Source organism: Erithacus rubecula (assembly GCF_903797595.1).
Source record: "Erithacus rubecula genome assembly, chromosome: 14".
NCBI lineage: Eukaryota > Metazoa > Chordata > Aves > Passeriformes > Muscicapidae > Erithacus > Erithacus rubecula.
Genome location: NC_136666.1, coordinates 17,384,264 through 17,410,558, shown reverse-complemented (window position 1 = coordinate 17,410,558; position 26,295 = coordinate 17,384,264). Strand labels below are relative to the sequence as shown.

General features: G+C 35.9%; 1 protein-coding gene across 1 annotated transcript in view; it reads left to right on the top strand.

The window, feature by feature from the left end:
- The window catches only part of VPS13C (vacuolar protein sorting 13 homolog C), a 67,654-nt gene that overhangs the window by 607 nt on the left and 40,752 nt on the right, over positions 1-26,295 (top strand). Inside the window, exons 2-32 of the mRNA XM_079318227.1 lie at positions 1,016-1,059; positions 2,050-2,092; positions 2,855-2,950; positions 3,613-3,714; positions 9,219-9,328; positions 10,139-10,198; positions 10,748-10,807; positions 11,492-11,572; positions 12,201-12,258; positions 12,558-12,685; positions 13,529-13,635; positions 14,283-14,454; positions 14,916-14,978; positions 15,555-15,690; positions 16,256-16,350; positions 16,925-17,067; positions 18,226-18,418; positions 18,561-18,675; positions 19,024-19,160; positions 19,823-19,949; positions 20,420-20,537; positions 20,877-21,006; positions 21,297-21,375; positions 22,052-22,191; positions 22,742-22,895; positions 23,294-23,370; positions 23,547-23,606; positions 24,176-24,326; positions 24,483-24,599; positions 25,541-25,644; positions 25,938-26,105. Coding sequence (XP_079174353.1) covers positions 1,016-1,059; positions 2,050-2,092; positions 2,855-2,950; positions 3,613-3,714; positions 9,219-9,328; positions 10,139-10,198; positions 10,748-10,807; positions 11,492-11,572; positions 12,201-12,258; positions 12,558-12,685; positions 13,529-13,635; positions 14,283-14,454; positions 14,916-14,978; positions 15,555-15,690; positions 16,256-16,350; positions 16,925-17,067; positions 18,226-18,418; positions 18,561-18,675; positions 19,024-19,160; positions 19,823-19,949; positions 20,420-20,537; positions 20,877-21,006; positions 21,297-21,375; positions 22,052-22,191; positions 22,742-22,895; positions 23,294-23,370; positions 23,547-23,606; positions 24,176-24,326; positions 24,483-24,599; positions 25,541-25,644; positions 25,938-26,105 — 3,368 coding nt within the window. The remainder of the gene's footprint in view (positions 1-1,015; positions 1,060-2,049; positions 2,093-2,854; positions 2,951-3,612; positions 3,715-9,218; positions 9,329-10,138; positions 10,199-10,747; positions 10,808-11,491; positions 11,573-12,200; positions 12,259-12,557; positions 12,686-13,528; positions 13,636-14,282; positions 14,455-14,915; positions 14,979-15,554; positions 15,691-16,255; positions 16,351-16,924; positions 17,068-18,225; positions 18,419-18,560; positions 18,676-19,023; positions 19,161-19,822; positions 19,950-20,419; positions 20,538-20,876; positions 21,007-21,296; positions 21,376-22,051; positions 22,192-22,741; positions 22,896-23,293; positions 23,371-23,546; positions 23,607-24,175; positions 24,327-24,482; positions 24,600-25,540; positions 25,645-25,937; positions 26,106-26,295) is intronic.

Sequence of the window (26,295 nt, the reverse complement as noted above, 5' to 3'; positions counted from 1 at the left end):
GGGCCCTCGGTGGCGGAGGGCGGTGTGCGGCTGCCGCGGGGACCGGGGCTGTTGTGTGCCCGCGCTGCCTCTCGCCCCTCCACGGGCGCACGGAGCGCCCCGAGGGAGGAACGTGGATAAAGCCCCGGCTTGTTTCTGTTCCTTCTCTCGGTGCTGGGTGCAGGAAGCACGATGGAGCTGTGGGCTCTGTGGGCGGGCTCATGGCGCAGTGCCCCGCTGGGTGCCCGTGTAGTTGACGGGGTGCTTGGCGAGCCGTGTATGTCAATTATCCCTGGAAATAATACCGATTAAACACTCGGGATAGCGCAGGAACGTGGTGAATGTATCAAAACATTTCTGTAGTCATGCTGAAAACCAGCCTAGGGAAGCAGACTGGTTTAGGTGCCTTCCGTAGGTAGGTCATCACTTATTTTTGCTCTTGTCGTGGTTGTGTGTATTCTAAAATTTATGCAGTATTAATACCTATACTTCAAATGGGATATAGCTCTAAGGAATCTGGCATTAAAGAGCTAAGAGGTAGTTCTGTGGGCTTTCCTCGGGTATAATCCTGTACCAGTGTTTCATTTAGAAATCCTGTTATGTTGTCTGCATCAGGAAAAATTAATATGTTTGTGAAAATAGGTTGTTTTTGTGGCTCTGCGATTCATGATTTTTCTTTTATGTGAAATCATGAAAAGCAAGATACCATTTTCCAAGCCTCCCCTATGCTGATAGAACTGCAGTTGTCTTTCACACGAAGTGAATAATAAGAAAGACTTTGTATTATTATGGGTGTATTTAATAGAGTAGAAACATGTAGACATCTAAGTTGGTGATGTTTTTATCATCTCTTCCAACTGTAATTTTGTCTTTAACCCATGTTTAGTGGGTCTAACGAATTACACATTTATTGTGCTATTCTGTAACTGGAATAATGTTTTCAGGTTTTATTCAAAAGTACTTGGGAAGATTGTGACTGTGTTCCTTTTTCTAACATAAGTAATTTTTTCTGTACTTCTCTCTTTCTTCTAAACAGGTGATGTGGCACTTGACAATTTACAGATAAAGGAGAATGCATTAGTGAGTATCCTAATAACTTCAAATTTGTTTTATGGGTCTAAAGACTGGGACTTAGGATAAAATATTGCTCACTGAAGTCTCACAAAAGGGTACACTGTGTTCTTTTTTACTGATTATTGGAAGTAAGTTCTTGGTTAACTGCTTCTAATTTTGCTAATTTTACAGGAACAGAGAAAGAAAAGCTGTGATTGAAAAACAAGAAGTAACTTGCATTAAGTTCCCATACTCTTGTCTATAAAAACAAATTACTTGGCTAATTTTCATGTTCTTTAATTTAGCTAATGAACACCTGGACTACTGAGAGAATCTTGCAGCAAAATTTAGTGTATTTCAACTTCACTAAAGAGAACTGTTACTCTTCTGTGCATTGAAAATACATTGGATCTTTACAGACCTGATCACTCACTGGCTTCTTTGTTATTCTAAAGTTTCATATTTTGCTTGTCCATTTCATCCATTCCTGATAGCTTTGTTGTACCTCAAATCTATTGCTACAAATATCTTCATACTTACTAGGTAAGAAAGGAAGTGTTACTTTGTACATGCATTTCCTTCCTACAGGGATTGATTCACATTGATTCAGCAGTTCTAACTAGAAAAATGTAAAGTCATGTAAGGACTGACCAGAGCTGACACCAAGTCAAAAACATAAAATAAGGGATGATTCTGACAGCCTTAGAATTGCAATGTGTTAGATTTCCATACAGAAGTAATTAAAGGAAGGTCAGTATTAAACACAACTTTTAGAGAAGTAGCCTACACTGTCTTGAAAAATAAGGGATCAAAGGGCTATGATATGGTCCAATTCTTCTCTTTTTATCCTCTGGTTTGCCTGTCAACTGCTGTCTTGTTTTTCTTCTGAGATTTTCCACTAGAAAATAAGTAGTTTTTAATTTCTGTATGTAAATACAGTACTTTGCAAAGGTAATTTAAATTTATGTATTTGATTTTTACTACTTCTGTTTAATACTTTATTTTTATCATTTACAGAGTGAACTGGATGTACCTTTTAGGATAAAAGTTGGTCAGATAGGTAAGTTTCAGTTCCAGTATGACTATGGCAATGGAAATTTTAATATAGGCTGTAAGGTCAATCTTGCCCCTGAATTTCTTTATCAAATTTTATTAAGTGTATTTATACTCAGTGTTGGAACTGGCATGGAAATTCAATCTGACTGCCATTGATGTTATCTAGCAAATCCTGTTTGTGTAACTTTTCAGGTTGGTATGAAAATCACATCTGAGAGGTTCTTCCCAGAGACATGAATGTTGAAGGGAGCTGTTTAGTGTAGACTGAATATATGTTCTTCTTTAAAGGACTGATAAAGACTATGAAGAATTTAAGTTACATTCCTGAAACTGACAAGTATGCCAAAGGTTTAAGAACTCTTTGATTTTTTTTTTTTTTTAAATAAATTCCTTTCTCTGGTGGTCAGCTTTGTTTTTCACATGACACATTTGTAGAAGATATATATGTACTGTATTTTTCCTTCTACCTCCTGGGAAAATCATATTCATCCCAGTGAATTGAACTTCAATAATGATCTCAGGTTTTGATTTGAAGCATTCTGACCCAGACTGTGACTTTTTGCTTCAAAATATGGCTTATGTTTCCTCTGCATGTATTTTATCACTTCAAGGGATTTATAAAATCATGCCCATATTGTTTCTCCTACCCTTCTAAGGTGTTCAGGACACTGAGATGTAGAACTAGTGCTCTTTAGTGGCAGAGGTGTTCTTTGACTAAGCACAGTGGAGATGTTTGTTTTGATGTAACTCTATCTGCTTTCTTTAGATAAACTCACTCTGAAGATTCCTTGGAAGAATCTCTATGGGGAGGCAGTTGTTGCAACTCTAGAAGGCTTGTATCTTCTGATAGTTCCTGGAGCAAGTATGTAAATTTCTTAGCAACTGTTAAAAAATGGAAGAGAAAAATATCTAAGGGTACCATGGAAATGAGTCTATAGTAGCACAATAGTTCATGTAAGCCACTGTTTTTATATTCTACTCCCTCAGGGAAATTTCTGGACACTTTGATGGAAGTCCTTGGTTGCATCCATTCCAAGTTCAATTCAACAGCCAAGTTTCCTCTAAAATGTGCTTATTCTGAATCCAGCTTTGTGGCATGGTTTAGATCTTTAGCTGTTTATCTGCTCCTAAATGATAACAATCAAAGGTGATAACTCCATTAGTGCTGCTTGTAGGAAGTGGGAAGAGGGTCATAGAACTTCATTAGTTTCCTCTGAAATCAGAACCTCTGATATGATGAGGAAACTTGGAAGTTCCTAGAGCATTAAATGTATGTATAGAAGAGCTTAAAATCTGTCTTATATTGCACAGACCACTCTTAGGAGTCTGAATTTTCATAGGAAAATTATGTGAAATAATGCATAATTGTGTAAAGGCAACAGCTTTGGAGGCAATGAAAGAAGAATAGCCTTTCTCTCAAATAAGATGTTTTGCAACATGGTGTTGTATATGGTGTGCATTGCTTGATAATGCATTTATATAACTTGAGATTTAGGATTAATGCTCTCCCAACTTGGCTTACAGGTGTTGTATATGATGCAGAGAAGGAAGAAAAATACTTGCAGGATAATAAACAAAAGGAGCTGGCAAGAATTGAGGAAGCCTTGCAGAAAGCAGCAGAAAAAGGTACTGAGTTAATAATGCAAATCTGCATTGGAATTTGAGGACTTAGGCTGTGCTGTGAAAGAAAGGTCCTGGTTTCCAATTGACTTAATAAATTTTGGTTTTTTTCAAGGGTCTAACTAATCTTACTACAGTGCTTTGAAAAGCTTTTTTTACTCTGAAGCTTGAAAGAAATGTTATTTGTTAGTTTACCATTCATTTATCCGGTCAGCTTCCAGGGGAAATGGGAATTTATTTATCTGGTATATCTTTTTTTTTTTTTTTTTTTTTTTTTTTTTGTGCTCTGGGGAAACAGGACCATACAGAATAATATAAAGTACATTTTGTGAGGGTAATGTTGCTTTAGCACCATGATGATAGACTTTCACTGTGTGTTTTAGAGTTGCATGTGGTAGATTGTTCTTTGCTGAAAGGAACCTTTAAGGGGAGTGGTAATGCTTGTAAACTTTTACTGCAATGATAATGCTTTTTTTCAGTTCCTGCTGTGCTTTTATGATGAACTGAGTTTGGACTGATTTGGGAGGTGCAACACTTGTGAGCAGGAAATAATTCATGACACAACAAAACTGAGCATGAACACAGGAACCTTAAATTTTTGCTCGAGGTCATAAAAAGTGTTAAGCTCCCAATTAAGTTCTGTTAACTTGTTTTGTGCTGGTGATTTTTTTTTTCTGTTTGCTTGTATTGTCATAACCAATACATTTAATGAAATTATGGTATCAGTTAGGCAGAAATCAAGCTCAGAACCTTTGGCAGGTAACATGTTTTGGTGGAAAAAAGATGGTTTGGTTGTAATTCCTTTGCTCATTTAATTCTCCAGTTACAGGAGAGTCTATGGCCTTTTTCCTGCTCTGCTAGTTTGAGATGTACATATGCAGTTTCCTTCAAACAGCAATCTGACAATCTGACTGCAAGGAAGAAAGGAGCTTTGAATTATTTCTTGTCTTTAATATGTCAGAAAATAAATGAGGCCTAAGACAACTTCAGTGAGTGAATTTTGCTGCCATTACTTGACACTGGGGTGAAGGAATGTTGGTAGAGGTTTAACCTCATTATGTAGCACTTGGATCCTGTGCAGCAGCAATGGTTTAGTGATGCTCTTTGCACCAGTGGCAGTAGGATGAAAGGATAGTGTAATAAGATAAACTTAACCTAATGAGTACTGCTTGAGGAATTCCAATTATGGAGCTTCATGTGTTTAAGAATGAGTCTGTGCACCTCTGGCAGTTTTCTCTTGCAATAAAAACTTATTTAACTCTTTAAAAAAAATTGTATAGAAAAATGATACCTTAGAAGCTCAACTGATTATATAAAGAACAAGAGTTGGATTAATCATGTTTTGTAGTTTTAAACTTTAAGCCTGGAGAAGGAAAAGCAAGAGGAACATTTAAATTGGATTATTTTCTACTCTAACTTGAGAAGTTCTGTTTTCCTATGATTATATTTCACTGGCAGCTTCACTTGTGTTTATGGTGCTGTGCTAGAATATTGTAGTCAAGAGGACTTGAGTCCTGCACAAGCAGATCCTTTGCTTTTGCTAGATATACAATCTTGGAGCCCTGTTGAACTATAAAACTCTTAGGAAATTCAGCACTCTCTAGGCTTTTAAGAGCACACAATAGCTGCTGAAAATCTGGGAAATATCTTGAATAGAAAGTAGTAAGGGTTCATGAATTCTCAGCTTTACTTTCTTTTCTGATTAATACTTGATTTATCTTCATGTGTTTAGAATCTTGATTCAATCCTTAGATTTAAGAGTATAGATAGGCCTGGAGATGTTGTCTTTCAATGTGCTTTTCAAATACTGAGCAAAATGGTCGTGGCACTGGTAGTGTGAGGGGGAAGTGGAAACTGCTGACACAAGCTGATGAAACTATTTTCTTTTTCTAAGCTGTTACAGTATTTCTCTATCAAACCTCATTTATGGAGACCAGAGGCTGCAGGTCTTTTGCTGGTTACAAGAAAAAATGTAAATTGCATGATTTTCCTATGTAGGTAATCACTGAAACTTGATATTCTGAAGTGACTTGGGCTGTCAGATACTGTACTGAAAATACTGCTGTGTCATACATATTTGGTGGAATTAATATTAAATCAGGAGTTGATTTCCTTCTTTTAAACCAAATGCATTTTTTGGTTATTTGCTGCCATGTGGACCAAGGCACACATACACAAGATCCCTTGTATGGGTTGGAGAGTCTGGTTTACAAGGACACCAAGCCTGGTGGGTATGCATGGTTGGTTACATTTTATGCATGCATGGTGAGCATTTTAAAAGTCCCCCTCTCCAAAGCACCCAAATGCAGAAGTGAAAAAACAATACTTGTATGGTAAACATCCACATATTGGTGGTTTTAGAAACAGGATTTTAATGAATGTGGATCTGTGGAATGACTTAGTTCTCTTTTAATTGACTGCCTGTTTCAGAAGATTAGGAGGCCACATAGGTTTCCATCATTTATGTTGAGCTCAAGGATGTTATAAAATGCTGATGATATTGTACTGTAATTTTACAACCATCTTTAGCTGTTGGGAGAGTAATTACCCTTACTTAACGTGTCTGAGCTTAAGATAATGAAAGCTCAGGCTGTCTTGAAACCATGGACAAAATTAACTATAGCAGTTTGAAGGCATTAGCATGCTTTCCCTGCTTCTCTTTATTTGCTTTGCTCTCAAGTTAGACAAGGAAACAGCTTCCCTTGAAATTCAGAGGAACTATTTTTATGTTGTACATGCTTTATTTAACCTCCAAATCTGATTTTCAGAAATTTACACTTGGTCAAAGTTTCTTGATTGAGCTGTTATTCGAGCACAGGTTTTCAGTGAGCTTAAAAACATATATTAAGTTTTTCCATAGTACTGAATGTGAGTGAAGAATATCCTGTTTGCTTAGTTTTGTCATACATGGGAGTGAAAGCCTACAAATTCAATAGTAAGTGAAGGAAGCTGTCCTTTTAAAGTTACCTTGATAGAGGATTACTTGTACTGTTAAAAGGAACTATTCAAAATAAAATGTTTCTGTTTGTCTAGTTTTTCCTTTTTATTATTTATATAGTGACCACTCTATTATCTTACCTGCAAGACAGATTGAAATCTTGGCAGGCCTCCTTTGTTTGAACAAGCTTGCAAGTGATAGCAAGTAATTCCCTACATTTAGGTTAGGTACACTGTTATACTTGCTTCCTTCTTGCTTTAGTGGGATACACCCTTCTCATGCTCCAGCCCCAGAAAGATAAGCACAGGCAGCACTATTGCAGTTATTTTTGCTTGTTTGGCTAGAGGGGGAAAAGAAAAAATGCAACTCACCAAACTGGTTTTCTTCAGAATTGTGGCAAAGTACAAGCATCATTTAATTTATGAAATTCATGTGATGGTGTGGGTTGCCATATGTGTGTAAATAATGGAATTTAATTTCATGTAAAGCTTTTAGAATCATCACTTTTGTGTGTTGTTATTGTTCTTTCCAGAGTGCTTTCATACCATACTGTTGATCATCCACATCCATCTATATCTTAGCTTGAAATCTGTGTCTTCTGCACTTATATCTTGGGCTATGAGAAGTAGCTGATTGTTTGCTTAACACAGCTGCAATTCTTGAAGTTTTTAGTGAGACCTTCTAAATCATTATGCTTTAAGACAAGCTAAACCTTCTTCCCTATTTTCTTATGCTTCCTTTCATTTCTGCTTTACTAACTTGAATTTTATCCTTTTTCCAAAAACTTGCTTGCATTGCAAAAGGACGTAAGCGTAAAAAGTACAAAAAGCATTTTAAGAGACCATTTAGAGGTCGTGAGCACTCAAAAGGTGGGTAACAGCTGTGGCTTTTAAGCTTAAGGCTTCTTTTTGCTTTCTGTTTGAATTAGTTTTTCATAGCCTTAGCTGTCTGATGAGATTTTTCCCTCCTGTTTGAAAGAGAGGATATAAATTGGAGAGAGCTCTCCTTGCTGTTTATCTGTTCTCTGGATCCAGTGAGACTGAGGAGAGTCCTTGTTTCTCTTTACTTGGTTAGTTGTGCCTCTTCCTTCAACTTGAGCTATCTGTAGCATTTACAGCAGAACTGTAAACTAGTGGCACTTCACTGTGACTGTTGGAAAAACTGCACATGAAAGTTATATTTGTTTTGTTTTTTTGTCAGATTCCAGTAACAGGTAAAGAAAACCTGAAACTGATGCTATAGCAGAAAACAGTCTTTTTATCACCTTTCAGCTCTCTGTTCTAAATAACTCATTTAGTGCTGTGACATATTTATATAAGAATGAAATTGATGTTGTTCCCCAAGAGGATAATCATTGTCTAGAAACACTAAAGTGTGCAGGTTTTCAGCATTAGCATATGTCTAAGAATGGGTTGCCATGTCCCATGTGATTGTATTATGTATTTGGTCTTGGAGGAAGCTGCAACTGCACACAGACTTGCAGTTGGAGGGAAAACCTTATGGGGACCCAAGATAAGCTTTGCAAGGTATCACACAAATTGCTGCTGGTAGCTGCATTTGGCTGCAAAAATATTAATGGCTTTCTTGCACTTAAAAGTCTTGAAGCTTAGATAAGAACTTCTGCCTTTTTTTTTTCCTTTAAAATCAGTTAATAGGAGGAAATGTATGTTGCACGTGAAAGGGAAACAGTGTTTCTGTTTCTTTGGAGTTCCTCACTAATTTTTTTCAATTGAAATCAAATGCTCTGTGGACTGTGTTATATCATGTTTAGTAGAGAAGTCTTTGTTTTTTTCTGAAAGCTTTGAAAGAAAATTTCTCATTCTTTTAGCAAGATGTACAAAGTTAGATACTTGCATTCTTCACTGTACATTGCATATGTAAAAAGTTAGAAACAGTTAAAGTAACCAAAATCAAAACCTATAGTCATTTTTCTTCAACTTGTGCCATCTGTAGCATTTCAAATAAAAATGTATAAGCTTGGTAGGCTGATGGATGGCATTTACTGGAACAATTGCATTGTAGGGAGGATACTGAGCACAGAAGTGTAGCCTGTAAAGCAGCTCATCCAGCCACACTTTAGGTAAAATGCTGAAACACAGACTGAAATGGTGTTATATCAATATAATGAAATGGTGTTATATCAATATAGTGAAAAAATGCAGAATTGTAAATATTACTCCTTGCCATTGCATGTGTTATTCAAGGGTATTTTGTTCTCAGTTACTCTTACTCATTTGCTTCTTGAAACTGAGGGACTTTTAAGTGAGAATCTTTAACCTTGGAAGGAGTAGGGAGGAGTATATTAATCCTTGCTGTGAGCTAAACTGCTTTGACTGAAATTTAGACATGTATTTTCTTGTGGTTGAGTTGTGCACAGGCAGCTAGTATCACACCTTCAGAGTATGGATGTGCAGAAAAGGAAAAAAATACAAATATGTCATCTGAATAAATGAAAAGTGGAATGTTAATTTAGAGGAACTATAAAATTTACATTTTTGTAGTTATTGGTGCAATGAAATTCAAGATGCAATTATAACATTAAATACTGACTTTAAAAAAACTCTTGTTCTAGCCAAACCAAAGGAGGAGAAGAAGGATACTTTCTTGGAAAAGCTTGCAACTCAAGTTATAAAAAATGTGCAAGTCAAAATCACAGGCATTCATGTTAAGTATGAAGATGATGTAAGTAGCTGGGACATACTGTCTTCATTTTAAATTGGGCTTCAATGCAATTGTGATTCTCTAGTCCATAGAGAAACTGTATTTGCCACCTTGAAAAAGTTGCTGTGGTTTCTTCTGCACCTCTTCAAATCACTTGCCCCAGATGTGACTGAATGCCAGAAATATGAATATATGAAACAGATGTTCTCTTTCCCCTTGTCTAAATATGAGCAGTGTCTGTTCTTACATATTGCTACATGCAGTGGATGTAGAGAGTTTTTCAGTGTTCTGGGGAAGTCCAGAATGGCAGAAGCTGATGGGTTTACAGATGGGTCTGAAGGCATACTCTTGAAAACACTTAATTGATAAACAAGAATGTTTGTTTGTTTGAACCAAACTGGTGTTTTTAGTTTTACCCTCCCTTAGGAAAACAATTAAGCAGTTTGTTATGAGACAATTGAATTTAAAAGAAAAGCACTGGATAATAGTGTATTTCTCAAAACTTTCTTTGGGTTGTTGTCAGAAACACTGAAGTTAGAGAAGTCATAGAACTGCATATCATGAGGTGATGAGTGAGATGTGGTACTCTAATTTTTTTTTTCCTGCATGATGATGTTAGAACGTAAAAGAAAATTTTCAGTTTGAAGTCCTAAGTCTTTGCACTACAGCCATATTAGTTTTGGTCTATCTTAGTGAGTTCCAGTAATGTTTAGGTTAGATTAACTAAGCAAAGGAAATTGCTCAGAACAATTCAGGATTTCAGTCACCTTCAAAGGATACATCTGTCTGCAGCAAGAGAAATAAATCCCTGTAATTTTTCTGTTTTTGTAGATCACAGACCCACAGTGTCCGATTTCCTTGGGAATGACGTTGGGCGAGCTCAGTTTGCTGGTAATGTTTGTGTGAATTCATGTTCCTGTGTGTGCAGCTTGCTTGTCTTGGGAGTAGCAGAAAGAATGAGGAACATAGTAAAAAGTGTCAGTGTGCATACAGCTGGAAATGAAGACACTCTTTTATTCATGCAAAGAGTATTGGCAGTTTCAGCAAGCAGAAGGGAAAGAGGACTGAGCAACTTTCTGAGACTTGGTGATTGGTTCTAATGATCTGAGTGACCTTTGAAACAGGCAGGTTATGTCCAGGCATAATAAATGAGGGCAAACATTGCATCATGATGCTCAAGAATTTGGTATTTTTCCAGGCCTTTTGAGAAATGGGGAGAGAAAATTTCAGCCTCTCATTGCCTTAGCTTTAAGCATTTTGTGGGTAGGATGAGGAGTTGAATATCAAAGTATGAAAGTAAATGGACAGATTTTTCTATGTTATCTTGGTGTATGTGTATGCAGAGAAGCTGGATGCATTTGTTGCTTGGAAGCATAGGATAAATCCACAAATGTGTTAGTGAAGATGCACAAAATTGCTTTTATCACTTTGAACTTTTAGACAACAAATGAGAACTGGAAACCTTCTATTCTGAATGAAGCTGCAAAAATAATATATAAGGTAATGTGTTTGGGTTTTTTTCCTACTCACATGAGGAAAGCAACTAATCTTTGAGACTAGTAAACCTGGGGCTCTAAATAAAGTTGGAAAGATAGTTTACTTTTTGAATGTTCCTGTTTTTCTTTACTTTTGATGTATAAGCACAAGCACAAATAACTGTTTTAAAGTAAGGCATAAACTTAAACTCTCTTTAAATAATTTCTCTTAAATGTGAATCCCCTTGTTCAATGCATTGTACTTCATGCCTGTGTGGAGACTATGATTTCAAAGAGGTTGTCAAATTGCCATTTCCTAATTTAATTTGAATTCTGGGAGGTAAGCAGAATCTTTGTTCTCCCTGCCCACCTTCTGAACCATCCCCAGAGCCTGTGCAGAAAGGAGTATGCAGAGATCTAAGGAATTATAGGAACAATATAAGAAGGGTTTCATAGTCCTGGCTTCTTTCTTGGACCAAGTACCAGTTTTCTACATCCTCACCCCTGTAATCCAGGGTCATGTTTAACAGATGTGCATGAACATGTGCTTTAAGAACTTGCAATTCAATTATAATTTCAGAATACTATTGTCAGATTAAATACATCTCTGCTTTCATATGTTTTCTATTTTCACAAATGGAAAGCTAAGTTCCTGGGATGGGTTGAATACAGAGTATGCAGATTGTTGCATGTTTTTTTTCCTGTGCAGCTTTTGTGCCTGGACAGCCTCAGTGCTTACTGGAACATAAACAGCAAAATGTATTATCATGGCTCCCGTGAACAAATACTGGTAATGTAGAAGAAAACACATTAATTACAATATTCTCTGGCTCTTGCAGTATTCAAAACTACACCCCACTGATTTCTACCCCACTCCTTACACTTATGGTCACTGTTTTCAGGGTCATATGTTGATCAATTGTATTATTGTTAATAATATTTTGTGATCCTCCTTTTTTATAAACCCCTGTAGGGTTTAGACATGATGTATTTTTAACCTGTTGTGTTTATAAAGGTGTTCTGTGTGTCCTTGTACAATACTATTTGTTTCCCTTATTCTTTTGTGTTTATCTTTTATGGATACTTCTATTTTTGTTTTATTTTGCCCCTAACAAGATATGTACTTAACCCAGTGAGCTTGGTTCTAACATCAAAGATTGATTCAAATCTGTGAAGTGCTTAAAACCAACCAGTTGTCTAAGAGCAACCAAGTTAATTTGGCACTGCCTGTCTGTGGATATTTTCCTCTTTTTTCTCTGAATCATGGTCTGAAGTGAAAACACAAATTGATGCACAGCTTAAATTGACAGCTGCAAAAGTCTGCAAAGTACACATGAACTTAAGTTGGTCTACTTAAAGTTTCAAGAACTGTAAGCAAAAAAATGCTCTTCAGCAATTGTTATCATATCCCTTTACAGGATCAGCTGAAAAGAGGAATTCCCTGTGATGGTAACCAGCCTGAAAACTACCAGTACAGTAAGTGAGCTAGGAGTGAGTGAATGTGAACTGTTCTGAGCATGTTAGTGTACAGAAACCTGATCTGATCCTGCAGGCGTGGCCATAATATCTTCATTTTAGAGAAACTATAATGTAATAGAACATATTAGGGCTTATATGCTTTTTGACTGTTGTGGGGCTGTCTTAATTGTTGTTGGTAAGAATTGCATCCTGATTCTGTGGGGCTTGATCATGCACATTATCTATTGACATGGTTGATCTATTACTTGTTTAAGTATTTAAGTAAAAAATCCATCTCCATTTTTTTTATTTTCAAGTTTTCAGACCAGTGTCAGCCTCTGCAAGACTCTATATCAACCCATATGCAGAAGCAGAACTGAAAACTCCTAAGATTGATTGTAATGTAGAAATACAGAGAATTGTCATTGAATTCACTAAGCCACAGGCAAGTTGGTTTGCTATTTATCACCCATTTCAGTTTGTGATGAACTATAGTGAAAAAAATTATTCTTAGGGATTTGTGTGCTTATATACCTGTGGAATTTCTAAATTATGTAGCAGTACCTGTGGGAAAAGTGTAAGATCTTTTCCCCCCTGTGTAATTTCCTGGTGATTCTTGTACTCTGACACACTTTTCTGTGGATCCTCTGGGAACCACCTGATCTGTATTCAGCCTTTCTGGGCAGCATTCTTTACACCTGGAGAATGCAATCATGAGTAGCCCTTATTTAACTAAACTATAATCCAGTATTATAACTACAGGGATACCAAAGCAGAAGCAAGGGTAGGAATGAATGAAGTGTGCTGGCTTTGGCAACAAAGCCTGCTCAAGTATCAAGGAACTAATGCAGATTGCTCCTCAGCAATTTTATGTTCTCATTTATTCAGAGATAACTTTGCAATTAGCTGGTTAAATAGCATTTTAGCTCTTAGTGATATCTAAGCATATATATGTTGAGTTCAGAACTGTACCAGTAAGGTTCACTCAAGTAAAGGCAGCTCTAAAATGAGGGAAACAGCACTGGCAAACAAACATTATTGGTTTGAGAAAATCAGAGAATTTGTGCTGAGCAGACTGGTAAAACTACAAATGGTTGTTCTTGGAGGGAAGTAGAGATTCCAAGTGGTGAGAAGAATAGGTGCAGTTGGTCACTTTCAGGTGCTAATAAAAATGCATAGACTTAAATTTCTGTGTAGTTTGAGGAATACTAAAGTATATATACAGCTCAAGCACTGCCTGCAAACAAAAGCTGCAGCTCTGCTGAGAACCTTGTTTTCCTGTGTTTAGTACCTCAGCATGATAGACCTGTTGGAGTCCATAGATTACATGGTTCGCAATGCACCGTACAGAAGATTTAGGCCAAATGTATCTCTCCATAAAAATGCCAGGGAATGGTAAGCTGTGTACATTCATACCTTCTTTGAAGTAGACTTCTCTGAAGTCTTCTCCACTCTCTTCATTCTCCTTCATGGTTGAAAGTAGTTTTAAAATTAGATCACATGCTGATGAAATTTTCACAGAGCTTTGCTTAGTTCTTAGGTTCAAGTGATAAAAGATCCAGTTGATGAAAATTTTTACTTGCTAAGCTGAAGTCCCCAAAATTTGGACAAAATTCCAATGCTCTCACCAGAGGTTAAAATGTAATTTTAGAAAGGCTGAAGAAAAATCTTGGCAAATGTTATACAAGGGAAACATGTATGTCAGCTGTAGTTTTTAAAGATTTGAACTTACATGTTTGTTGTTGTTTTTCAAAGTACTAACTGATACTGATTATCAAAGTGCTTAAGTGCACTTAATGCTGGAAAAGCCCAAATTTGGAAACAGAAAATCAATAATGAAGGTTTGTAGTTCTTCAGGCATTAAAGCTCTCTCTCCATTTCTCCAAAGTGATGTTGGAAGCATTAACATTTTTATAAGCCACCTTATTCAAATCACAAGTGGTGAACAAAGTGTTTGCATACTAATAAACTGCCTCTGCAACCTGTAAGTTGTAATGCACAAATGAAATGGGAATTTGTTCACAAGTGTGAAATTATTGTAGGTGGAAATATGCAGGTAACAGTGTTCTTGAAGTTCACATCAGAAGACATACTCGGATGTGGTCATGGAGTCACATAAAACAGCACAGGCAGCTTCTGAAGAGTTACAAAAATGTGTACAAGAACAAGCTAACACAGAGTAAACTGTCAGAAGAAACACAGAGGCAGATCCAGGTATGAGTCATTTCTCTTTGGAGGGATTGTGTTTTGGTCCCTCTATGAAATAATTCCTTAGATGTAATTGAGAATAATCTGAGTTGTTGGTTTTACAAGAGAACAAGAGATCTGTGAAAAAAACTTTTTAATCTGAAGTTCTGTGTAACCTGTAGTGGAAAACAAAATAAAATACTAGTGAAGTACCATTTCAATCAATCTGTCTTTGGTTGAGGATTAATGAACATGGATACATTTAATGAAGTGCTGGAGTAAACTAGTTAAAAAAAAAAACTAGACTACCTAACATCAGTTTTATTTTTTAGTGAACTTTGCAGCTGGGGGTGGGATATACCTGTGATAGAAATGAGGGGAGGTGGAAGTCAATTGGAGTGTATGAAGGAGCTGGTAGAAAATTCATGGTTGTGAGCCTTTCCTAAATGTGTTTGAGGGGCAAATAATTTGATCATACATTTTTGTAGGACCTAGAAAGAAAACTTGACGTCTTCAATACAATCTTAGCAAGACAACAAGCACAAGTTGAGGTAAGGACTAATTTTTGTTCAGTAAAATTGTAACACTTTCAATAGGATGGTTTTGTCATGATAGTATTTTTAAAAAAAATTGTGCTGATGTGTATGATAGGATAAGTAGGTTGGAAGAGAAGTTTGCTATTCTTCCAGGACAAGAGTAAATTTATTTCCAAACTGGAAACCAGTTCAAAGAAAGTTGCAAGTTTTAAATGGTACAGAATCAGTCCTCATTTGTTACTACTAGGTTAAGGAATCTACTAGATTTAAGGAATGTAATTGGTTTTTTTGCTCTCCTAAATACTGTCTTTTGGTATGGTTGCTGCCTTCTTGTAGTTTAAATGCTGATGATGTGTAGGAAAAACTATTCAGAGTAAAAATAAGATATGCTTGTGTCTGTGCATGCACAGATACACAGAGACATGTCCCACACCCTGGTCCTCTTTTTGATACTGTCTAGTGAGTCAAAGAGCTCTTAATTCCTTGTGGTGTGGTGTTAAATGCACATTTAACATGCATCCATTCATGGAGTATTTACAGAAAAACAGTAATACTATAAGTTATGAATTTGTTTTCATTTCTGGTTTGTAGACAATAAGATCAGGACAAAAATTACTGAAGAAGAAAAGCACTGAAGCAGAAAAGAAAAGTGGAGGATGGTTTGGTGGTTTCTGGCGTAAAAGAGAATCTAGGACTAAAGAAGATGATGAATCACCTGTACCTGAAAGTAAGTGCAGATTGGAAAGCACTAATGTCTAGAGAGGTTTTATGTCTTCTTATCCATTAAAAAGAAAGTGATGGGATTTTTGCTTCCTGCTGTGCACGAGAGGGTTTGCCATAAGCAGTGCAATGCAGTATTGATCATTTGATGGCACCTCTTACTGAATATTGAGCTGGTAAATAAGGCAAAGGCATTCTTCTAAATTGGCCATAAACTTCTCAGAACCTTGGTGAGGAGAAGAGTATGGCACTTATAGCTAGAGTGATAATTGGCAACAGTTGGAATACTGTTTCTGGTGATTTGCTGTCTGGATCACAGGTCTGATTTTCTAAAATTCCAGAAATCTGTTTTCATCATGAAGAGCTGTGGATACTTTTGTAATAAAAATTATATTGATTTCTGTGCTACATATGTAACACCATATATGAAGACTCTTGTGTGAATTATTTTACAATCTGGAATTTATTGCAATATGAAGAATCAATGGAATGTATCAGCTTAAGTAGTAGGAGGCAAATGTGAGGAGAAGGCTTTATTAAGGTGCAAATTGTGTGGATTTTTGGTTTTTTAGGTATTGATGAACTAATGACACCAGAGGAGAAAGCTAAACTTTTTACTGCCATTGGATATAGTGACAGCTCTCATAACCTTTCATTACCAAAGCAGGTAAGCAACCTATTGGGTGGCTTAAAAAAAAACCACACAACAAAAGATGCCTGCAGTTCTCTCAATACCCTGAAGAAAGATGAAGGCTTCAAATTCAGGTAGGAAATATTATTTGATTCTTCTGAAGTTGCTGGTTGATGGAGTCATAAAATGGTACAAGTATTGGGAAGTAAGAACCCTCTCTTGGCAAGGCCAAGACTTGATATTTAGCAGTAAGAACAACAAAGGCATACAACCTATGTCTTCTAAAATGTAGCTCTTTAATGAGATTATAATGATTTTGGTTGATCTAGTGAGTCCTCTACTGAATGTAGTTTAGCTATGCTTGCTTCAGGGTTTAAAAAAATTTCCTTAATGCTGAAAAAACTGAGACTATATTTGTTTTGCATTTGTTAAACTACACTATTTTATGTTAAATAAATGACTGGTAAATATTGAATTAGGTAAAGAGTGTACTTTGCTTTCTGCATACAAATGAGTTTCTTACCTTAGTTGAGTTTGTTAAAATAAGCAGTTCTGAGAAATTGTTCTTACTGGAATGACTAATTTAATTTTCCTCTGTTCTTCTCACTAGTATGTTGCCCATGTTGTGACACTGAAGCTGTTAAGTGCTTCTCTTACAATTAAAGAGGACAAGAACGTGGCAGAAACTCTAAAAGTACAGATAATTGATCTGAGTACCAAAATATCTCAGCGCCCAGGAGCACAAGCCATTAAGTAATTGCATTGATATTTTCTTTTTTGTAGAAACATCTCTTCCCCTCCTCACCCCACTCTCCAGCTTCTTAACTTTTCTTGGGTAGTGCTTGTTGTATATTGCTGTGTAAATTTGTGGGCATTCTCTAATTGTACTCTGCTGTAAAAAAATATAATTTGGTGAATAGCATAGAATGGAAGGAAGAAGGGAATGCTGTCTGCTAGTTTTCATGAACAATGGCAGCCTCTTTCTTGAATATAGGGTCAAAGTGCTGCATATGACTTTTAGGAAGTGATAGCTAAGCTGTGTGAAATGGTGTGGACAACACACTTCAGCCAAGCTAATGAATGTGTTACTGCCTACAGAAATGAAAAATTATGTGTTTGTGCTGTAGGTGGGAGATCAGCCAGAGTGTAACATACTGAGCCTTTCCTGTGTTTTAAGAGAGGGCACACCAGGAATACTGGAAAAAAAAATTGGATTACACAGTCGATGAATAAGATTTCTAGTGTCTGGAAAATAAATTTGTGCACTTTTTGCTTTCATTTGTAGTTTCTTCATTTCAGGCTTCATGCATAAGGTCACCAGCTCTTGAATTTTTTTTTGCCAGAAACCATTCTGGGGAATTTTCAAGGTGCAGCTTGAATACTGCATGGAAGCAAAAAGAGCTTTGACATTATTTTACATAAATGCATGTCATATAATTTAGTTTGCAGGACTGAAGCTGTAGAACTTATAAGATACTCTTATAAGTGATATGTTTCTGAAAAAAATGCAGTTCTGTTATCTCAATAGAGCCAGGCATTGACACTGTTTATGGCCAAATATGCTGGCTCCTGAAGTCAGGGATTTCAATGGTGGAGGCACAGGACATGAAAATCAGTTTCTTATGTAATAGATACTTCTAAGGATGAGTGAAGTTGGTGTGATTTGGTGGTGTTCAATAGCTTTTTTTAAAGGTGTATACCTACAGACTCCACTTTGCACACTGTTGTCAGGGCAGTTCTCAGTACAGAATTCCCATTTGCACCCAAATAACTCTGTAACTGCTTTTTAAATAATAGTAAACATTTCTACACTTTTTATTTATGTCACATAATTATGCTGCCTTTCTTTTCTCTTGCAACTGATACTAACCCTTATCCAATTAAGCATTTTTAACTATTAATCTTCTTTAGGGTTGAAGCAAAGCTTGAAAACTGGTATGTTACAGGCCTGAGACAAGAAAACATTGTACCATCACTTGTGGCTTCCATAGGTGATAGCAAATCTTCTCTGCTTAAGATTGAGTTTGATGTTAACCCAGAGGACAGTACAGCTGACCAGAGCCTTACAATTGAATCACAACCTGTGGAAGTGAAATATGATGCAGTGAGTAGTAACCAAAATTCTCAGGGATTTCTGAGTCCTCCTCTGCTCTTATTCTCTAGGCACTGTCCAGATCTGATTTTGAGTTTTGTTGAGTGACTTATATGTATAATGCTAATTCTTGTATATTTTTTTTTCTTTTAAGAGAACAATAAATGCAATGGTAGAATTCTTTCAGACAAATAAGGGAATGGATCTTGAAAGATTAACAACAGCCACATTAATGAAACTGGAAGAAATCAAGGAAAGAACTGCCACAGGTAAGATAGGAACAAATCTCAGTGAAGGTGAACCCTTAAAATGTTTCCATATGATTACCCAAACACTTGGTTTACATTTTGAATAATGACCAATAGTAGGATTGGGATTTTTCCTTGAGTTGGTTGCCCTGATTTCAGCTGAGATAGAATTCCTTCTTACTTGATTACTTGGAGATTTAGTGAATGTTTTGTGGGAAGAAGCATTGATTTTAGTAAGAAATCAGTAGAATACTATGAAAGTCTTGGTTCAAGAGGCTTCATCTCTCACATGACATCTTTTTGTATGCTGTCACAGTTGTTCACTTGTGCACAGTGTTTACATTTCCAATCCTTTTGCTTTTGTTTAAGGATTAGTTCATATTATCGAAATGCGGAAAGTCCTTGACTTGAAGATTAATCTGAAACCTTCCTACCTTGTGGTTCCACAGACTGGTTTCTACCATGAAAATTCAGATTTGCTGATTTTGGACTTTGGTACATTTCAGGTATATGAATTATGTCTCTTACAAGCTCAGGGGAAGCAAATATTCTCTTGCTTTCAGAAGGCAGGGTGATCATCTGTGTCAATGTGTTTTTAACTTCAATATTTGTAACCAAATAGGTTTGAGTCAGCAGTTTGATTAGAATTATTAGAATATCTTTGACATAGTTGTACTAGTTAATCCTCCCCAGAAATTGTGTTCATGTTATAACCATGATTGTAATATCTTATCATTTAGTATCTTTCATCAGCAGAATACACAAACTTTTGCTTCCTTTTTTGTAAAATGATAGCCTTTTGTTAATAAAACAATTTTTCTCTTGAAGTTTGAAAATTAATTACCCTGCTTCTATAAAATGGAAAGGTTGCAGTCATTTATCTTGATTTAATGACTGATTAAATGTTTATTTTAGTTTTGTCCCATAAGTAAAATTATAGACTAGTGAAAATATTTTTGGCTTAGCTTAGAATTAGGTGGATTGATAGAAGTAACAACAAAAAATCTACTTAACAAGAATAAATGAAGTCTGAAATGATTTAATATATTTTCTCTGTAAGAGTCCAAATGTCAATTGTTAATCTCCATGAATCATCTTTTTATCTTCACTAGAATGAATGGCACATGTCTCTTTTAAAGACTTAACTTTATTTTCTTCATGTGTTTAGCTGAACAGCATAAATCAAGGCAGTAGTGAAGCTTCTAACTTTTCATCTTTAGAGGAGATTATGGACAAAGCTTATGACAAGTTTGATGTGAAAATTCAAAATGTGCAACTTCTTTTTGGAAGAGCAGGTAACAAAACAACATTGCTGCTGTTTATGCAAAAGATTGTTGAAGGCTACCTACCATTAATAAATAAATATGTTTTTTAAAGAAAAAAAGACAAACTAAAATCAGTAGTTAATGAAAAGCTAGATTATAATACAAATTGGGTGCCTAACTTTGAAAAAGATGGTTAGTTTCTCTTCAAACAGCTGCTCACTTTTTGTTTGGACTTGTGCATCACTTTGATGGTGGCAATGAATGTAAATGAATAGAACTATTATGATTTTCATTATACAAGGAAATTCACACCTAAAATTTGCCTTAGTTCTTCACTTGAACTTAAGTTCATACTTGATCTAAGTAGTTTCTTTGGTTGGTGAGTGGGGTTTTTTTACCCTTGTAGTGATGCTGTTTGATTACTTTAATGATGCCATAATTAAAGCAATTAGCAGGTGATTTTTTTTTTTCTTTCATCTAAATTTACTGGACATTTTCAGGTGAAGACTGGAAGAAGGCTCGTTTTCAACATCCATCAACTTTGCACATTTTGCAGCCTATGGATATTCATGTACAGTTGGCAAAATCAATGGTGGAAAGAGATTCCAGGATGGCAAGGTAATGTGTTAATGTTGAAAAGACTCATTTAGAATTACTTTGTACTTGGAGAAAAGAAAGCTGTGTTTTTTCCAGAGATCCAGTAGCACTTTGTGATTTGAAGATATTAACTAAGAAAACAAAGTAGGTTACTACTGTTATCAAAATCTTTTTTGAGTAGTGGTTCCCTGAATCCTTTACTGATTATGAACTGCTTAAGTCCAAGCCCTGTTTTAATGCAGAATCCCTGACTTTACTGTGATGTGATCTTTATATAGGAATATCCATATTAATAAGATTTACATGAAGAGCTGGTAACTTTTTGTATAGAAGTTTAATCAGTTGTTTTTTTAAAAAAAGGTTTAAAGTGTCAGGAGGACTTCCTTTGGTGCACGTCAGACTCTCTGACCAGAAAGTCAAAGCAGTCTTTGATCTGCTTGATAGCATTCCACTGCCTCAGAAGTCATCTGTGTCAGTTCCAAGCACAAAGGTAAGCTGACTACAAATAAGAAAACTTAAAAAGTGCCTAAACAAGCAAAAAAAAATCACTGATGTCTTCATTGCCTTACCATCAGAACATTCAGGTCTTCCTCAAACAAGCACTGGAATCTTTGTCATTGTCCTGCTGTTTTCAATACAAGTATTGGCAGAGCTAACCTTGCCAAAGAATGTGGGGGAGGCATTGTGGAACATTCATCATCAGTAAAAAATATGGACATACCAAGTTAAAGAAACTTTGAAATACTGTTCTGGTTATTTTTCTCTTTTCTTTCTTTCCAGGTACCAGCTATTCCCACAATTCCTGTTGTTGGTAAAGGGTTACTTAACACACCCCAGTTGCTAGCAGAAATAGTGTCAGGTAAGAAGCTACAGATGTGTCTTTGTAAAGTAAGGCCAAAATTTAGGGAATAGCTACTATTTCCATGAAAAGCTGTAAGGACAACAGATATAAGCATGATGGATCATATCTACCCTCAAGTGCATAAGATTGGATTAAGATGCTGATGTTACCTCAGACTAATAAACTTGCTTTTTCTAAAAAGCAAACCCACCTTTTTTTTTAAAAAAATAATATTATGCAAAAGCAGACTCTTAAATGAGTGAACCATGAATTCCAACTGTATTAGGTTGTTCTGACTGTTTTGCTTTAAAAGCTTTCCTTTTTCTGAAAAGGCAGAACTAGAACAACACATTACTGAGAAATTACTGTATTTGAGCATTTATTTTCATGACTGTCCTACAGAAAAATTTCCTGTAGTGTAACCTGGACACTTGTTTCCTGGAGCTTCTCTTATTATTACTTTCTTATGTGTTCTTGGATGTCTTATGATGCCTCTAGTGCTGTTTTTAATAGGGCTTTTGTTTGCTTCTCATCCAATGGGTAAGAGAGCAGTATAGATTTAAAGTATATTTTGTCAGGTTAGATTTAAAATGATCATGCTATTAAAAATGCCATTGGAATAGGAAAGAGAAAGTGGGATATTTAACCCTGCTTCTGGAAAAAATTTACTGAGGAAGTAATTTCACTTCTGTAGACTCTGAAGAAGAATATTTCGATTTTGAGGAAACCTCTGAACCAACTGACAGTTCACTAATTAAAGGAGAAGAAATAAGAAAAGAAGATTCTGCTCAGGAGGAGCTGACAAATCTTCAGCTGAAGTTTGAAATTAAAGAAGTATGTCTGTAATTCTGTTTTCCCCTACCTAAAGGATGCTTTAATAAAATCCAGTACTCATTTACCAATGTTCTCCAGATTAGAGGATGCAGAAACCTGATCACCAAACAAAAAACCCTCTATACACATATATATTTCTATGCATATGAGATATGTCTTGTCTGTGTGTCATGCATATAAATAAAAACATGATGCATACACACAGATGTATTTTTGGAAAAAACCTTCCTTATTGGAGTATTTTAGTAGAAAAAATTAGTATCAACTCATAATTAGGGGGTAGAGAGTGGGAATTTTGCTCTGGATAAACAAAGTCAATATCCAGGCAGGTCTCTTAAAAAGAGAAAATCCCCAAATATTTTTGTATTTATATCTTTCACCATCAAACAATCATTTCTCCTTTCTGTTATATACTCTTAAATCTGTAATAAAAACAATGCTTCCAACAAAACAAGGAGGGCATTAATTTTGCACTTGTTTTGTTGTTGGTTTAAATGGTGAGAAAACTGCATGTGCAAATATGACATAACTGTATTTCTTGTTCATTCAGGTTTTAGTAGAACTCACCAGACAAAAGAAAATTGAGGAAACAGTACTTGTATTTGATGTAATGCATCTTGGGACAGAAACTACTGTCAAAACCTATAACTTAGCAGCTGTATCTTATTTGAAGAAAATAAGCTTGGATTACTATGGAATTGGAGGTAATAAGCAGTGGCAGAGAAGTGGATTTGTGTGTGTGTGTAGCACTTAGAGCTTTTCTGTGCCTTGTGTTCACAGAAATGCAGATGTTGTTAATTCCCAGTTAATGTGCAGCTGTCTATTGGCAGTGCTTGTGCCACTGACACATTTGATAAGCCCTGGACTCTCATCATAGTGCTTATGGGATAAATAAATGGCTTAGAGCTAAATCTTTGGGTGGAGAAAGGATTTGCCAGTTTGGACTTGGCAAAGAGAATACAGTGACTCATATTTGGTGGTGCAATGTATTTTACCAAATGGTACTGGAAGTTAATCTCTACCTTCAAGGCACAAGTTGTTTGGTTCTCTGAAAGAGCAGAAATGATCCTAATTCTTGTTTATCTCATGTGGTGTTTTACAGGTAAAAAAGCACCCATTCACCTGATCAGTTCCTCAGACAAACCTGGCCTAGACCTTCTGAAGGTGGAATATGTCAAGGTATACAGAAAGCTTTTAAAAATTACTTAAAGCATTTCTACATATTTTTAATATATATAGTCTATATGTAGTCCTAAACTTACTATTCAGAGCTAGTTGCATTATTTTGTATGTTCTGAAGAGGACAGTGACTGGTTGGAATTAATATTAATCTTCATGCAAATCATTATTTTCAGGCTGACAGAAATGGGCCACAGTTTGAGGCAATTTTTAACAACACTGAACAGATGATTCAAGTGAGTGTTTGCAGATTTTATTGCTTATTTTCATTTGCTTGCTCAGAACAGAGTAATTAATAAGAGATGTTTTGCTTTCCTGTTTTCCTGCCTTCCAGCAGATTTCACAAGTTAAATCATCCTCGAAAATTTTTATACCACTTAAGAGCAGAATGTTTGTCTGTTGAACTGCTGAAAAAGTGTCTATCTAGTTCATGTGGATGAAATTCAAACTACTGTAAGGATGCACCTTCTCATACATCAGGGATCATGACATTCAGGGGTCCAGGATGGGAAACTACAGTGGAGTCACAAAGTCTTTTCACTTTCATGTCAAATAATTTGTATTTGTGATGCCTTTGTGGCATTATTTACAGAAAGCTTTTCCCTTTACAATCTGTTGGCAGGTTTTCTGTTTCTAAGTGTTCTGGTTTGAATGACAGGTATGGAGAAAATTCCACAGAGGGAAAAAACCAATCCCCAGCACTAAGGAATGGTTCTGTTGCTGGTTCTGGTGCTTTTGCACTTCAGTCTGACTCTTACACACCTAAGTTACTGTTTGATCACATGGAATCTCATGTTTCCAACAGATAACTTTTTCATCATTGAACCTGCTGTTACATACAGAGGCCCTTGTGTCTGCTGTCAGTTTTCTAACAGCTATTAGTCCTTCTGGCAGTGAAAGAAGTGGGGAGACACCATCCAAAGAAAAAAGAGAAGATGACTCTAGGCTGAAGAAAGGTACAGTTGTGATTATCCTAATGATTGTTCTAGAAGGATGTATTGCATGCTGGCAAAGCAAATCCAGAGAAACAGGATTGGCTTTGTAGAAATAAAGATGAAAGTGAAAATATGACTCATAAGTATATTGAAAATCCCACCTTCTCTTATTTCTAGTGTCTAAACCTTCCAAGGATAAGGATGTGTTTGACTTCAAGCTTTTTGCCAAGCTGGATGCTTTCTGTTTAAATATTTGTGATGAGAAAAAGAACATTGCAGAAATCAAGATACAAGGTATTAAATTCTTTATTAGAAGAACTGCTCTGGTATTTCAGTTTCAAAGCTATTGCTAATAATTGGACTAAAAAATAAGGTGTAAATATGCAGCATGTTTTTATTTATTTGATTTATTGTTGTCTGTGCAAAAATGGCTTGTAGTCTTGTTTTCCAAGTCAGCCTTCAAGTCTGTCATAATGTTTTGGCCTCCAGCTAGAAGGATGTGCTATGTTATTACTCAGGTGATTAGGTTCATCCTTTGAAGGAGTTTAATTATAGGTGGCTTCTCATGTTTTATTAAGTGTTGGATATTTTTATGGTATACCATAAAATTATTTAGGAAAATAATTATGCAAGACAAAAAAACCCCTTCAGAATGTTTTCTTTAGTTTTTAACCTAGTGGTTTGTTTGTGTTCCTTATTTTAGTTTTGTTTTCTTGGTTGGTTTTACCCCTTGGAAGGGCTATCAATAGTTCTTTGGGGAAGTTTCACTTCTGACTGACTTCAGCTGCCATCCTCTTAGTTGCCAACATTCTCTTATGATTATTTAAGAATGTGTGATATGCAAGATCTGCAGTTCATTAAGAGTTTTACTTGTGCCCATCCCTGAATCATATAATGTATTCACACAAGATTATGTATGCAAAAGTATTGTTTTCAGTGTAGTAACATATTTTCTAATAGAAAATCTCAATGCACTCACTCAATAGCTTGCTTGTTAAGAAGTGGATTATTGTTTGAGTATTTTTGTATGAATAGTATCTCAGTTATTTCCAGAGATGACTGATACTGAGACACTATCTGTATTAGAAGTATTTTCATTTTATTTTGGTTGAAGCTGTAGTACAGTCACTTTTAAAGCTTAGTAACTTTTCCTCACTTCCTCTGCTGCTGTCCCCCCTGAAAATAACTGTTACTTGTGCTGTGCAAGACTCTGTTTCTGTTTTTGTACTTTGCAGGTCTTGACTCATCTCTTTGCCTTCAGCCAAGTCACACTGTATTCTTTGCCCGACTTCAAGACGTAGTTGTCACAGATGTTGATTCAAGGACCCTTCATAAAAAAGTACTCAACTACAAAATTTTAACTTTTACTTGATTCTTGGTTAGTTTGGTGTGTATAAAAGTGAAATGTAATGCACATTCCACTCTTCTAAAAGTATTTGATTTGTCATGAATTAATATTTTCAAATAAGATACCTCATAAAGAATAATTTTCATATTACAACAATGGCTGCCTGAAAGGATTAGAAAAATCTAACTTGTGATCTGATAGGCTGATTGTATCTTTAGTTCTTTATTGTAAGTACCTTTGCAGAAGCTGCTGATGGCTGGTGGGTGCTCTGTCTCTCCTCCTAGGCTGTGTCTATAGTGGGAGATGAAGTTTTCAGTTTCAATCTGACATTAAATCCTCATGCTACTGAGGGAGAAGCCTACACTGACATGTCAAAAGTGGATGGCACTGTATCTTTGAAAGTGGGCTGCATCCAGCTGGTGTACCTTCACAAATTTCTCATGTCTCTCCTGGTAAGTCTTATTTCCCTTTGTACGTTTCTGCAGCATTCTCAGATTAATCTTCTGAGCTGTACCCTCAGTACAACTGGTAGGCTTCAATTTCTGGAAGAGAAGGGATAAGTTCAATTTTTCTGTGTATTATTAAAAGCTTTGGTAAGTAACTGGTTTAAATTTCAATTGGGTCACTTCCCACTCTCAGCTT